The 14,831-nt window shown below is 50.4% G+C and overlaps 1 protein-coding gene across 8 annotated transcripts in view; it reads left to right on the top strand.

Annotated features, from left to right (window-relative positions):
* The window catches only part of Fnbp4 (formin binding protein 4), a 28,946-nt gene extending 14,812 nt beyond the window's left edge, over nucleotides 1-14,134 (top strand). The window contains exons 11-18 of one of the 8 annotated variants that reach the window (XR_015448861.1): nucleotides 1,600-1,733; nucleotides 2,666-2,853; nucleotides 8,195-8,508; nucleotides 8,591-8,735; nucleotides 9,331-9,641; nucleotides 9,879-9,971; nucleotides 12,479-12,569; nucleotides 12,937-13,094. Coding sequence is in view for 4 of the 8 variants with exons in the window: in XM_013074878.3 (XP_012930332.1) it covers nucleotides 1,600-1,733; nucleotides 2,666-2,853; nucleotides 8,195-8,508; nucleotides 8,591-8,735; nucleotides 9,331-9,641; nucleotides 12,937-13,094; nucleotides 13,215-13,305 (1,341 nt within the window). In the remaining 4 variants the exon portion in view is untranslated. The other 7 variants (XR_015448862.1, XM_087205071.1, XM_013074878.3 and 4 more) reach the window with 7 other exon arrangements.
* Nucleotides 14,135-14,831: the final 697 nt, after the last annotated feature.

Genomic DNA, 14,831 nt, shown 5'->3' with positions numbered 1-14,831 from the left:
GTCTCAAGAGTTTAAGGGTGGCCTTGAACTGGCAGTGGTCCTCTTGCCTCAGCCCCCTGAGTGTTGGGATTATAGGCATACACCATCATGCACAGCACTTTACCTTCAATTTTAAAGGCTCAGGAAATAAAACTTTATTAGTCAAAGCAAAATGTAATTATGAGAGTAGATGCTAACAGTTCGTATATACTGACACTTTCGTCCTTCATTAGGCATGCTTTTTTTTTTGGTACCGGGAATCAAACTCAGGATCTTGCACTTACCAGGGACAGCACCACTGAGCTGCATCCCCAGCCCTAGGCATGCATTTTAATAAAGATCCCCACTCGCACACTGTGGATGGAACCCAGGGCTACGCAGTGGCTTCACCACTGACCCACACCCCCCAGCCCAGGCACCCCCCCCCCACAGTGGAATCTGGAATTGAACCCTGGCCCTTGTGGTCCCAACCCTTTTTTAGGGGGGAATGGATTTGAGACGAGCCTCGCTTATTTATTGTAGGCTGGCCTTTGAACTCACGGCAATCCTCCTGACTCAACCTCCTGAGTGCTGGGGTTATAATGTGTGCCACCACACTGGCTTCAGCTCTTCACAATGTTTTGTATCCTCAGGAATAGCGATCCTTTTACCCAGCTCTCCTAAGATGCTGGGGTTATACACGTGTGCTACCACGTCCACCCAGGACCTTTAGTTTTAATTATTAATAGTACTAAATTGAATTGTCTACCCAAAATAAAGGCCAAAGCCAAGAAATAAAATTATTGGGATGATTAATCTTAAATTCAGAGAGGAGGACAGAGCCAGTGCTACCCATTTTCACTGATGGTCAAACGTGGTCAGTATAGAAATATCCTGGAGTCCAATCTGATTTTTCAGGGCAAGTAAGTCTGTTGTTTTTAAATTAAGGTGAGGTGTACAAACCATGTGATGAGCCAGTTCAAGCCTGCCGCCTGTGTTTTGTTTGAGTGTGTGTGTGTTTGCACACATGAAACACATCTCCCTCTTTCTCTTCCCCAGCCGCTCCCTCTGCCTCTTGCTCCCTTCTCATTTGTGAAAGATCTATCTCCATGTGTCCTGCTGGTTCCTTTGTAGGGGTTTTTTTTTTTTTGGACCAGGGATCAAACTCAGGACCTTGTGCTTGGTGCCACTGAGCTACATCCCCAGCTGTGTCCTTTGTTTTTTGGGGTTTTTTGGGTTTTTTGGTACCGAGAATCGAACTTGGGTCCTTGCGCTTGCGTAGCAGGCGGTGAAACCACTGAGCTAAATCCCTGGCCCCGTGTCCTTTGTTTTTTAAGATTATTTATAGTTTGGTCCAGGGATGTAGTTCAGTGGTTCTGCCGCCTGCCTTGCAAGCCTAAGGTCCCAAGTTCAATCCCTGGTACAAAAAAGCAATGAAGAAGATTATTTATACTTGGAGTTTCTCCTGTAAGAGAAGTCACGTGATACTCAGGCCTGTAAAGTTTTACTGGAACCCCACCCATCCCCTAAAAATTGAAGTGAAATTTCTTTTCCTCTGTGGTGTGTTCTGCCGAGTTTCAAGACTTCTGTCCCTCTCGCCTCTGTCTCCTGACCAAAGCCTTCCTTTCTCTCCTTGTTTAGACTCGAATTGCCGACTGGCGGGAAGGGGCTCTTAATGGGAACTACCTTAAACGAAAGCTTCAGGATGCAGCAGAACAACTAAAACAGTATGAAATAAACGCCACTCCTAAAGGCTGGTCCTGCCACTGGGACAGGTACGCACTCTTCTCCCCCTTTCACCTTTCACCTTTGACACCTCAGACTCTTTTGTGATCACCGCCACATGACGCCACGGCGGCCCGGCCCGTGTGGAGACTGTCGCTGCTGCGCTTAGCGGCCCGGGCCGGCCGCACAGCGGAGAAACAAACCAGTGTTTGCAGTGTGCCATGTAACGGATTTTTTCCCAAGATCGGACCAAGCCAGTGTTTCCTCTCCAGAGTGCACGGAGTAGGGCGGGCTTGGGGGTTAAGCGCATGCGAGAGCTCTGTGCGCTTTACAGGACCTCTGGAAGCACCTACTCCTGATTAACCTCGGCGAAGTTAAGGGAAGCTTCGTGGCTGAAGAGTGAACGAAGAACAAGATTACTATCCTCTGCCAGCAGGTCAGACGAAAACATTTCCTTTTATATTTGGCTTTTCTTGATTTTTTTTTTTCGTTATTTGAAATCTTTGCTCTTTTATTTTTCAGCTCCCAGATCCTCTCCCTCTCTTTAGCTTTCACTGTGTTTGATATCAAGAATATGAACTGTGAATTCCACGGTCCAAGAGGGGAAGAGTCACCTTTCACAAACTGCGCTGTTCTCTTCTTTGGAAGGGAAATTAGTGTTCTAGGCGATTGAGTCCCTCCATTAATGCAGCTGCACCCTGTTACGCATTGGCAAAAAGCAAAAAGAGAGATGTTGTCAGAGTCATGTGCTGGAGCGGGGGCGCAGGGCTGTATTCACAGAGCTGCTGTGTGCAAATAGCTTTGAGCTCTCCCTGGTTCTCCCTCCTCAGTGTCAAAGCTCTTTGTCGCCTTTGTGAATAGCAGTCCGTAAGAGGAGGTTCATCCCCGTGCAAGCAGACTGCTGCACTGGGGCAGGACCGAGTGCAAGTGTCCTTGTAGGGGAGCGGGCTCTGAAACCTGTGTTTTCTTTCTTGTAATTTAGGGATCATAGACGGTATTTCTATGTAAACGAGCAGTCGGGCGAGTCTCAGTGGGAGTTCCCAGATGGTGAGGAGGAGGAGGAGGAAGGCCATGCACCAGAGAGTAGAGATGAGACTCTTCCCAAATCCACCTTGAAGGACAAACCTGGCGCTGAATCAAATGCCACAGAGTCCTCTGAGAACCCCACAGGTGAGATGGTTTACCCTGCCTGGTTGGACTGCACTGATTTTAGAAAACAAGTCAGGAATTTATCAGAAAAGAAAAGCATTTATGACATAAGCTAAATTTTAGAGTGACTTGAACTAAATGTATGAGTTATACTAAAATGAAGGCAGTGACTGGTTTGGAAATCAGCATAACATGGATCAGACTGTGCCCCCGAATGAGAAGAGGGACCAGGACCACTGTGTGTCTGCCGGGCATCATGGGCCACGCCTGTCCTTGCAGCGTTCTGGAGGCTGGCAGGTCGTAGCCCAGCTCGGGCAGTTAGTGACTTAGTGACACCTTGATGGTGCTTAGTCTCTCGGTGTTGCCACCACATTTGCCACTTCCACTGCTCTTTAAAGCGTCTTTGGTACAAATCAGAGTGACAGGAGGAAATGCCATGAACTGGTACCATACTCTTTTCAGAAGAGCTAGATGGAGCCAGGGATGTAGCTCAGTGGCACCTCACCTGCCTGGCAAGCGCAAGGTCCTGAGTTCGATCCCCAGGATGGGCGATGGGGGACCTAGATAATTGATCCTTGAAAAAATTGTCAGCATCATTCGTCCGTCACTTTCCTAATTGCTGGGAAAAATTACCTGACACCCATGGTTTAGAGGAAGAGAGGTTTCTTTTGGCTCCAAGGCAAGGGGCCTGGTAGAAAGGCCTGGGTAGAGGGAAGCTGAGAACAGAGGCACCCAGGAGGGAGATGAACACTTCTGGTCACACCCGGAAGTGACCAGACCCCTCCTCCCAAGACCCAGTCGGTGATAGCACCCCTCAGAGCATTCCCATCCAGAGCCCTGCCTGTGAGCAGCAGAGGCAAGGCGTGGGGAGCGCTCTCGGTCCAAAGCATCACAGCAATACAGCATGCAGCACTCAGACCCAGGACTCACCCCATTTAACAAGGGGGCTTTCATAGCCCCTTAGTTACTGTGAGGATCCAGTTAGCTCTTCAGAAGAGCCACAACTTGATTGCCACTTCATAAAAGAAACTACATTTCCCCCCATTCCATTTCACTTGGAATGGTAAATAAAGAAAATGGTAAAGCATAGACTATGACTTAACAACCTTTTGATCTTAAAACACATTAGCTGGTTGTTAAAGTTGCAAAGGCAAGAGTCTTCTCCCTGTCAGAAACAGTGGTCTGCTGGCTGCTGGCTGCTGGCTGCTGGCTGCTGGGTCCCGGTAGCAGTGTCCTGGTGATGCACAGATGATGCCCTCTGGTCCCTGAGGACCGAGGTCTTAGGCAGCCCGGACGCCACAATCAGCTCCCCTGAAGGCCGCAGTGACAGTTTCGGAACAGCGAAGGGCGGCTTGCGTCTACTCACATCTCCGCAGTGCCTGGCGTTCCTCTTGTGCACGTGGCCCTCCTTGGGTGCTGTGGTGGCCTTGCCTGCGGATCTCTGTAGTGCAGATGGCGCACTCCTGACTGCAACTGCGCCGCCTGTGCTGGGAGTCAGGGCCTCTGCAGTTGCTCAGCTGGAGAGGGCGCCTGGGAGCTGAGTAGCCAAGGAGCCGCAGAGCCGCTGTCCATGCCGCAAGGGCGGTGCTGCCCAGTGCAAGATCAGAGTCGCGCTTAGCTGATTAAAACAGAATAAACTGCTGCAGAGAAAAAAAAAACATTGACAAACTGACATTTATTTTCAAGCCTCTCTAGTGAGCATACCTAGAACATGATAAGCTTTGTCTAAATAAAATGCAAATCAGCCGGGCATGGTCACACATGTCTGTAACCCAGCACTCTGGGACGCTGAGGCAGGAAGGTTGGCAAGTTCAAACTCAGACTAGGAAACTTAGCAAGACACTGTCTCAAAATAAAATATGAGGGCCGGGGATTTAGTTCAGTGGTGCTGCCGCCTGCCTTGCAAGTGCAAGGTCCTGAGTTTGATCCCATACCAAAAAAATAAATAAATAAAACTTTAAAACCCGAAAAGGTCTGAAGGTGTAGCTCAGTGTAAAGGCCTTGTGTTCAGTACCCAGACACACACACACACACACACACACACACACACACACACACACACACACACACACACACACACGGTAAAGCCAGGTGTGGTGGTGCACTCCTGTAGTCCTGGTGCCTGAGAGGCTGGGGGCGGGGCTCACAAGTTTGAGGTCAGCCTGAATTATAGACTCAGAGTCTGTCTCCGAAAAGTGAATTTGTTTATTTATATATTTGTAATTAGAGAATACTTCATTAGTTTCTGTAATCAAACCCATGTAGGTAAAATGTTATATGTTTAATACAGCATATAACTCCCTATACAATAGAAAAAAATTATCTAGTGTTTCCAGACCAGTATTGTTGTTAATCTTGTTCAGTGCCGTTCTAAGTACTAGCACAGCTAGTTTCCAAAACTTCAGATTTTATATATAACAGTAATTACGGTATCAAATTTTAAGAATAAAAATATTGCAATTTCTGGAGTTGTAGCTTAGCACAGTCCCTGGGGTCACTCCCCAGTACTTCAAAACAAAATGAAGAAAGAAAGATAAAGAACAGTGGGCTAGAATATGTATGAGCCCATGGCTGCATCCCCAGCGTGGGGGCGGCGAACCTTGTAGAGACTTCAGTGACACAAGCAGCCTGCTGTGGCACACGCGCCACAGGTTCACCACCGCTGGCCTAGCAGCTCCAGAAGCAAAAGAGAAGAGTGACTGCACTAGGAGGCACCAGGGGAGTGTGGAGTTGGCTTTCTCTTTTGTGGTTTGGTCCTGGGACGGAAGCTGGGCCTCGCATGTGCCCCCTCGAAGGCTCTGCCTGCCACGCTGCAGGACACACCCACACTTGCACGGCCCTTCTCCACGCAAGCCCTCAATGGGTGGCACCTGGGTGTGCGGCAAGCGATCTCTTTGCTGCCTCACATGTCATTCAGGTTGCACCAAGCTGCCTTTTGTAACCTCCATGGAAACTGGCCTTTGATTCAAAATAGCAGTCATTTATTTCTCTGGGGGTAAATAAGAGAGGCTGCTTATAAATATAAATTTAAGGCTGGGGATTTAGTTCAGTGGTTCTGCCGCCTGCTTCACAAGCACAAGGACCCGAGTTCGATCCCCAGTACCCAAAAAATAAATAAACAAATATAAATTTATTTTAATCTCTGGACTTCAGAATTAAATATTTTCTTCCATGAGAGAAATGCTAACTAGATTAAGCGTAGAAACAAGGAGAACTGTCATGTTAGCAGATGTCGGTGGTATACAAGTCAGGGTTTCCTGGTTTGTCTGTATTTACGCCAAAGGAAGTAATTACCAGTGTTCAGGATGCAGCTTTTATGTTTTGAGTGAACGTAGTTTGAGATTCAAACATTGTAAGAATGCTCGTTGGTGACTAAATTTGTCAAGTGCGGTTTACTATTCACACAAGCTTTAGTTCATTCCGATGAGCATGATGGGAAGGCACGGAGCATGTTAAATTGACCTTGGCCTGCCGTGCATCCTGGGCCCCTCCACCCTGCAGCCTGTTACCCCAGCAACGTCACCAGTATCGCCCGGCGCTGCTGGGTGAGGAGCCTGCTGTTAACAGCTCCACTCCACATGTTGTGGCTAGTTTGGTAGAAGGAAGTTTAATTTTTAGTTAATAATTAATCTCCAATGTTTATTACCTTAGTTCTGATGTGATTATTTTATTTTGAGACAGGGCCTGGCTTTGTAGTTCAGGCTGCCCTGGAACTCGCCACCATGCCCAGCTAATTCTGTTGTAATCTTGATGTGCTGTGATCTAATTTAGGCTTCCTGGCCATACCCAGGCTTTGTCTGTAAGTTCACACATCAGTTAATATCACATAATACCAAATACAAAAATGTAGTGAGTCATTTGATTTCTTTTAGCTGGAAAACTGCATTTATGTTTTCCTAGTACCTAAGTTTTTCAGTGGCATTTTCATAGCAGTACAAGAATGTCTCCTCATATAAAAACAATGTAAACCGTATTAAGGTCTTTTTTACACTGTGTATCATGTATCTGTTCCATAAAAGCAGAGCTACTCTAAATGCCAAATACCTTCTGATTGCTTGGGTTTTGCCTTGTCAGACACTGCCAGTGCAGTATTTTGGGGTTTTTTGAGGCAGGGTCCCTGTGTGACCTACACTGGCCTTGAAATTTGCCATCCTCCTGCTTCAGCCTCCTGAGTGCTGGAGTTACAACCATGCACCACCACACCAGCTCTGTGCCACTTTAGACCATGAAACTTGACAGGTAACGTATCTGGAGTCCATGAAAAGTGAGATTTATCTTGAGATTTCTAAATCTCTTGGACTCGTGATATTTCAGCAGGCCGTCTTGGTGAGGTAGGAAGTACTCAGGGGAATCAGACTGGGCTCCGGCGTGGCCCTGGCACTGTAGCCAGGTGGTGTTGGGAATCAGTACCTGCCTGGGTTTCATTACCTTTAAAGCAAGAGGGTGAATTAGATGATTTCTCATGTCTCTTCTACTCCTAAATTCTGTGATTTTAGGGAGAAAATCCCTCAGCACTCCTGGGATGTAGATCTAATAGTCCCATATATTGTGGCACTTCCCTCCTGGCGCTAAGGAGGGATGGGGAAGGCTCCAAGTAAGTATATCCTCCCCCTCCTCTCCCTTCACCTTCCCTGCAGAGCAGCGGCAGGAGTCCTGGTGGCCGTCTCCAGATTGGAGAAAGGCTGGTGCTGCCGCTTTTCAGATGCAGTCTCTTGACTCAGACTTGAGCAACAGCAGTCTTAGATCCTCTGCATCCTGAAACACTGTTTTTGGAAATCTGAGTTTTCATTTACCTGGGGGATGTGCCCTCCTAAATTTCCCCTTTGGCATTGCAGAGCTAAGTGTGGCCCTCGCCTCACCTGGTTGCTGATTTACAGGTGCAGGTGACTCAGACACAGGAAGGATGCAGTCGGTGGTGGGTTTTACTCTAGCTGCTCAGCAGGCGGGGGCGGGCATGCGGGGAGCGGTGCCCGGTGTCCAGTGTCTCCGCACACTCGCTCAGAAGTAAAGGGTGGAGCCAGGGTCACAAGTGTGCACTTGGAAGCAAGAGGACCCTAGCCTAGTGTATCTCGGTCGAAACTGAACATCAGAAATGGAAGATTCTCAACTCCAGACTGAGGCCCGAGGGTCTCTGGGTCACAGGGAGCGAGGTGTGTGAGCCAGCCGGGGACGTGCTCGCCCCAGGCTGGTCCCTGCCCCTTGGCATGGAGGCCCCTGGGAGCCGAGCTGCGTCCTGGGTCCTGTCCCCACTTCTGACCCGCCTTGTGTGCTCGCTGGCCCGGCCTGGCCTGATGGCCGCGTCCCTCCAGCCCGCCTTGGTTCCCTGTGGCGCTGCTTCCCTAACACCTCTCTGTTTCCGTAGGTTCCCTTTGTAAAGAATCCTTTTCTGCTCCAGCATCGTCTGCGTCACTCATGCCGCTCACTCCCTTCTGGACCCTGCTGCAGTCCAGTGTGCCTGTGCTGCAGCCACCCCTGCCGCTGGAGATGCCCCCCCCGCCGCCGCCGCCTCCAGAGTCCCCGCCCCCGCCCCCGCCCCCACCCCCGCCCCCGGCCGAGGACGGCGAGATCCAGGAGGTGGAGATGGAGGACGAGGGCAGCGAGGAGCCTCCCGCGCCCGGGACAGAGGAGGACCCACCTCTGAAGCCGGCAGCACAGGCCGCCGTTGTCACCAGCCAGGTGGGCGCCCCGGAGGGTCCCAGGTTCAGGCCTGATCGGCACCAGGGGAGCAGGCCGAGCCCTGACCACATGTGTGTTTCAGAGCACTGTGGATGCCGCCATGTCCAGCCCTCCTTCCACTAAGGCGGTGAAGAGAAAGGCGGCGGAAATGAGCAGCGCAGTGGTTCAGCGGTCGGCCACCATCGGGAGCTCCCCGGTCATCTACAGCCAGCCGCCCGTGGCCACAGGTGAGCAGGGGACAGCGTGGTGCTGCCCACTGAGGGGTTTGTTTCCAGCATTGGACTCTGCAAGCTGAGGAAATGTTAGCGGTTTTGATTGCCGAGATCTGACACATTTCCTGCAGTTACTAAAGGCCGTCAGAGCAGCTCGGTGTGTGCCCTTCCACCTTGTTTTCTGTACGTCACACTCATTGAGTGGTTTCGATGTTTCATTACCTTAGTGCTAAATACTCAGCAGTCATGTTTTGCTACAGCAAGTGTGGCTTTTTTTTTTTTTTTTTTTTTGAGACAGTCTCGCTGTGTAGCCCAGGCTGGCCTGGAACTCGCAGGGATACTCCTGCCTCAGCCGCCTGAGTGTTGGAATTACAGATGTACCACCATCCCCAGCTGGCTATTGTTTTTTTTTTTTCTGGTACCGGGGATCAAACTTGGGACCTTGCGCTTGTGAGGCAGGCACCGGAACCACTGAGCTAAATGCCTGGCCCCTGGCTGGCTATATTTTTATGAGGAGAAGGTGTTTTGAAATCAACTTAGAAGCATTGTGATCCACGGTTCCCTTTTCCTTCTAGGTCTTGCTTTTCATAATGTTTCATCTTTGTGCTAGGTCTCCAGGCCACAGGGATTGGACACCAGCCCGTGTCCCTGAGCCACATGGCCACAGGCATGGGTCACCAGGCCCGAGGGTTGAGCCTGCAGTCCAGCTACCTGGGCCTCACGCCGGCCATCGTGAGTTACACCGAGTGCTCTGTCCCCATGGGAGTGACCACGGCCTCCCTGCAGCCAGTCCAGGCGCGCCCGGCAGCCGCTGCCATAGAGCCACCACCTCCACCACCGCCGCCTCCTTCTACGCTGCCACCACCACCAGCTCCCAAAGCGCCACCCCCGGAGAAGACAAAGAAAGGAAAGAAAGATAAGGTAGGTCTCCTCCAACGTGTTGAGACAGGGCCTTGCCAGGTTGCCCAGGCTGGGCTCACCCTCACAGGCTGCTAGGCCTACAGGCATTTGTGCCTCCCCACTTAGTTAAAATTAAGCTTTTTCAGAGTATGCCATTGAATCCCATTAGTACATTCACAGTGTTGTGCGATCACTGCCTCTACCCGATTACAGAACAGTCTCAGTTCCACCAAGGAACGCTCTGTATCCGCTCCACAGCCCTCCTGTTTATCCCCGGTGCTTCCCCGCGCTGCTGGTCCGTGTGACCCTGCAGGGCCTGGCCTCCACCGCTACAGTGTCTTCTGGGCTCAGGTCGGTGCACATCCGCTCCGCTCTGTCCCACCGCCTGCTGCTCCTGTGCCTGTCACCTCGAGTTAGGATCCAGTGCGGGCTTCTGGTCGCTGTCTTCGGCGCTTCCCAGGGTGTCCCACACTCAGGTCCTCCTGTCTGTCTCACTGCATCTTGGTTTCCGCCGTGCCCACCCTGGTGGGCATGAGGTGGCAGCTCCCTGGTTTGCTTCCCTTCTCCCCAGTGAGGAGCGAGCGGTCCTGAGTGTTTCCCAGGCTCTCTGGGGCCATCTGTCTGCCCCGAGAAGTGGCCCCGCCCCGCCCACGCCCAGCAAGTGCCTTGCTGCCAAGCTGCTTCCCGGCCCTCACCGCATCCTTTCACAGCCCAGCTCTGCTGCTCTGGCTGCCCTCAAGCGTGCCGTCCTGCCTCAGCCTCCTAAGGGGCTGGGGACAGGCATACTCGGCTCTTCGCCCTTTTTAAGTTGGGTTGTTTATTTTCTTACTGTTGAATTATAAGAATTCTGTGTATATTCTAGGCATAAGTCCTTTGTATCGTGCTTTGTTACTGCCTTCTACCTGTCTGTACTTTGTCCCTCCTTTGGTACTGGGATTTGAACTGGTCACTGAGCTCCATCCCCAGCCCTTTTTAATTTTCTGAGACAGGGCCTCACTAAGTTGCCCATCCTGGCCTTGAACTTGGGATCCTCCTGTCTCATCCTCCCAAGTGCTGGGATTACAGACATCCACCACGAGGTATTATATTTAGAAGTACAATTTAATCTTTTTTCTCTGATGTGAATTATCCTTTTGATAACATTATCTATAATCCATTGCAAGGTGATGAAGATTTGTTCATGTTTTCTTTTCTCTTTTTGGTACCAGGAATCAAACTCAGGGCCTTGCACTTGACAGGCAGGCACTGCACTGCTGAGTTACATCCCCGGCCCTCATGTTTTCTTTTAAGAGGTTCATCTTTTTTGTTCTTGTTGTTTCTGTTTTTTTGGTACCAGGGATCCAACTCAGGACCTTACGCTTTCGAGGCAGTGACGGAACCACTGAGCTAAATCCCTGACCCCTAGAGGTTCATTGTTTTAAAACTTATGTTTAGGCCATTTTGGGTAATGATGTTTCTTTTCCCGAACATGCTTTGAGGGAGGGAGCCAGCTCCTGTTTCGCACATGTGCTGCCAGTTTTCCAGCATGAGCTGAGGACCCGACCCCATTGCACGTGCTGGGGGCCGAGGGAGAGCATCTGCCCCGCCCTGCAGTGCTCGGACCTTGGCCTGGTTGCTGCACAGCACTGGCTCTGCAGCTCTGTTCTGTGTGGTACTGGTCGCACCCAGGACCAGACCTGCTGGACAAGTGCTTCGCCCCCCAGGCTCTGTCCTGGCCTCTCGCTGCCCCTCAGTCACACCCAGTTTGAACGTGGCGCTGCTCCCTGCAGCTCGTGCTGGCACTGCTTTCAGGAGCATTTGTGGTTTTCAGTGTGAATCTTCCTTCTTGGTTCAGTTTATTGTTTATTCTTTGGGGCGGTATTTTAAGTGGCATTGTTTTCATTTATTTTGGGGTTATTGATTGAGCATAGAACTGATTCATACCTGTGGGTCTTACCTGGGATTTTGAAGTTTGTTGGTGTTAGTATTCGTCTGCACACGTGTGTGTTGTGCTTCACGTCTGACTCCTGCCTGCCTGTACTTCCCCTCCAGTTGTCACACCTCTGCCACTGCCTTTTTTGCCCAACACCCTGAGCATCTAAAATATGTCATTGGTCTCATCAGAGGTCCCAGACAGGCTTTTTACAAACTATGAATTTCTCTAGTCAACAAGAATATTTGATAGCCGGCCGTGGTGGTGCAGGCCTGTGATTCCAGCGCTCCAGAGGCAGAGGCAGGACGGTCGGTCGCTATGAGTTCAAGGCCATCCTAGGCTACATAATGAATTCAAGGCCAACCTGAACTACATAGTGAAACTGTCTGAAAAAAACAAACAAAAAATAGAATATTAGGGATCAGGAACTGGGCATGGTAACAGACCTGTAATCCTAGCACTCAGAAGACTGAGACAGAAAGATCGCCACAAGTTCAAGGCCTGCCTGGGTTACGCGTATTGAGTTCAAGGTCAGCCTGAAGTACACTGGGAGACCCTGTCTCAAAATACAAAGGCTAGGGATGTAGTGAAGTACAGGAAGTACAGCGTACAGTGGCCTCAGTATTGCCAGGAAAAAGGCGGACCGGGTAAAGCTGGGCCTTTCCAGTAGCTTCTTCCACAGCAGCGCAGACTCTCTCAGTGAGGGCGTTTCCTGTGCGCTGTCAGGAGCTCTCAGCAGGGCTGTACTGGGACTCGAGTCAGACAGAGGCTCGGCTTCCACTGTCCTTTCCTTGCAGTAGAGAGTGGGTGGCTTGGAACGTCACTCAAGCAGGTGTGTGCATCTCCATGAATGGGTGGGGAAGTGCGTTGCCGGAGGGAGGCGCTGCGGGTCCTGCTGTGGCGGATCCACACGTTTTCCTTTACTTCCAAAGTGTGTTTACTATAGATAGGTTAGAAAATGAGGTGAAACCAAGGAAGAGTGACAAGTTACACCAGTGTCCTGGCGCTGACCGGCATCAAGCTGCCGCGGGGGCCAGGCGAGTCCTCTCCCCTTCCTCCTCCACACTCAGCTGCCCTCCTTCCTGTGCCTTGGAAAAGCTAGAGCTTTGCTTCCAGACCTCTTGGTTTATCCCTTGCCTTGCCGTGAGCACTGCAGTGAGGAGAAGGCCTGGGGCAGCTGCGCGGGGGTGGGGTAATCAGGGCCGGAGCTGCCTGTGCACAGCCCGGGTTCCGCCCATCCCAGCCCTGCAGAGCGTGAGGAGGAGCTGAAGGAAATCATTATCCGGATGGGACTCGATCCTGCCTTGCTGAGGTGCCCTACTCCTTAGAGACAGGGAAAGCGCTTAGTCTCCATTGCCTTACTGTATCTATTATGTACTTTCTGACCCTTAACCCTTGTTACAGGCGAAGAAGAGTAAAACCAAAATGCCATCTTTGGTAAAGAAGTGGCAGAGTATCCAGCGCGAGTTAGATGAGGAGGAAAACTCAAGTTCCAGCGAGGAGGACCGGGAATCCACAGCCCAGAAGCGCATTGAGGAGTGGAAGCAGCAGCAGCTGGTCAGGTGAGGGCAGCACAGCGGAGGAACCTGGGGGTTTCCACAAACGCGATGGCCGTGGTGTTTGTAGTTTCAGTGAGGGGTCTGTTTGCTTGCGGTGCAGTAACCTGTGTGTTGTCTTCACAGTGGCATGGCAGAGAGAAATGCTAATTTTGAAGCCCTTCCTGAGGACTGGCGAGCAAGACTAAAGAGAAGGAAAATGGCTCCAAACACATAGTTTAAATTTTTTTTAAAAAATTTTGTTTTGTTTTGTGTTGGTTCAGAGTCCTAACCAGTCTTACTGTTGTCCAGTAAACTAAATGTTATGGGGAACGTGCGCGCTTGCTGGTGAAGCACATTCGCGTAGTGTCATCCTCTCCTGCAGTGTCACTGTCTTGGTTTTGCCAAAGGAGGTGATGGGACAGCTTCGACCTGGCTGGCCTTACTCCGATGCTGGCCACCCCGGCACGGCAAGTATGAGCCTGCCGCCTCTGCGAGGCTTAGCGACAAGTGGAGGCTTTGCCTGCCTGCTAGAGCTGAGCTCCGTCCTAATGTGGCTCTGACTTCTACTCCGACAAGTGCAATTAGAAGCAGCTCTGCCTGCCTTGCTTGGCTTCAGACCCCTCCGCTTACCGCCTGGGAGCGCTGAGCTGTCGGCTGATGTGCCCAGGAGTCCTGTCTCACAGGCTGGGAGCCCAGTCATTTGCATGCCAGGTGGCAGGGTTCCATTGTGATACAGGCAGCAGTGGCCACGGTGGTTCAGATCCTCGGTTTTGAGAGATTTCCCCCGAATACACAGCAGGAAGTGTACCAAGGGCCACTCTGTGTCTAGTGTGTCCGTTGTACCCTGTCCCAGAGTCACCTCCCTGCTCTGTGAATGTGGACTCCATAAAATTCCAGTATTTAAAAGGCAGTTTGCTGTTGTACTTTCTGTTGTATCACAATCAGGTAAAGTCACTTTAAACTGAAGAAAAAACAAATTGTGTTTTAAAGCTGTTTTTATTTCTCCAATTTCTGACCTTGTAAATTTTGTATATATGCACTAATAAAACTCTTTTTATACTTGTGCTTGGTGGTTTTTTTAGTCTTCTAAACCTGTTACTTCAATTATGTAGCCAGGACTTATTTTCTGTCAGTTGGTGTTTGTGTACGGGCGAGGCCTGTGCAAAACTGGAGCTACTCCGGAGAGCGGCAGGGTCTGGGGCTGGCCATGGGGCCGGGAGGGCAGTTAGCAGAGCGGCCCTGCGGCCTTAGACGCTGCCCTGCAAGCTGGAGCTCTGCTTTCGGAGCTTGCGTCCTGGGTGTAATACCAGCTCTATTTGACCTGCTTAGTCCTGGAAATGATGTACTGTGGTTACCAGTTTGAAAAAAAGGTTACCCTTTATAGCTCCTCGATGAATGTAGCACACAGCCGATTATGTTCATATAAAGTTAACCAAAAGCAACAGTAGTTTGGATTCTACCCCAGTATATGCCTATAATTACGATTATATATGCATGTAATTAAAATTTTTTACCTACCACGTGTCACATAGGATGGTGTGGCAGATTTATTATTATCAAGGTGCCCTTTTTTGTTTTTGAAGCAAAATGTTTATTGGCATGTTTTAGGGGTCCATAATGCTAACACTCATCGCAGGGATTTCGCACCTCCACATGGTACACCCCAGCCCTTTTTTTCCCATTGCCCCTCCCCTCCCTACAGACAAAAGCTTTTGTCTCCATTTTTTCCTTCCATTTTCACTGTTGTTCTTGTCCTTTCCT

Source organism: Heterocephalus glaber, unplaced genomic scaffold, assembly GCF_053883595.1.
Source record: "Heterocephalus glaber isolate CG9 unplaced genomic scaffold, H.glaber_assembly_v1.0 deba00000594, whole genome shotgun sequence".
Taxonomy (NCBI): domain Eukaryota; kingdom Metazoa; phylum Chordata; class Mammalia; order Rodentia; family Bathyergidae; genus Heterocephalus; species Heterocephalus glaber.
This window is presented reverse-complemented; position numbering and strand designations above follow the sequence as displayed.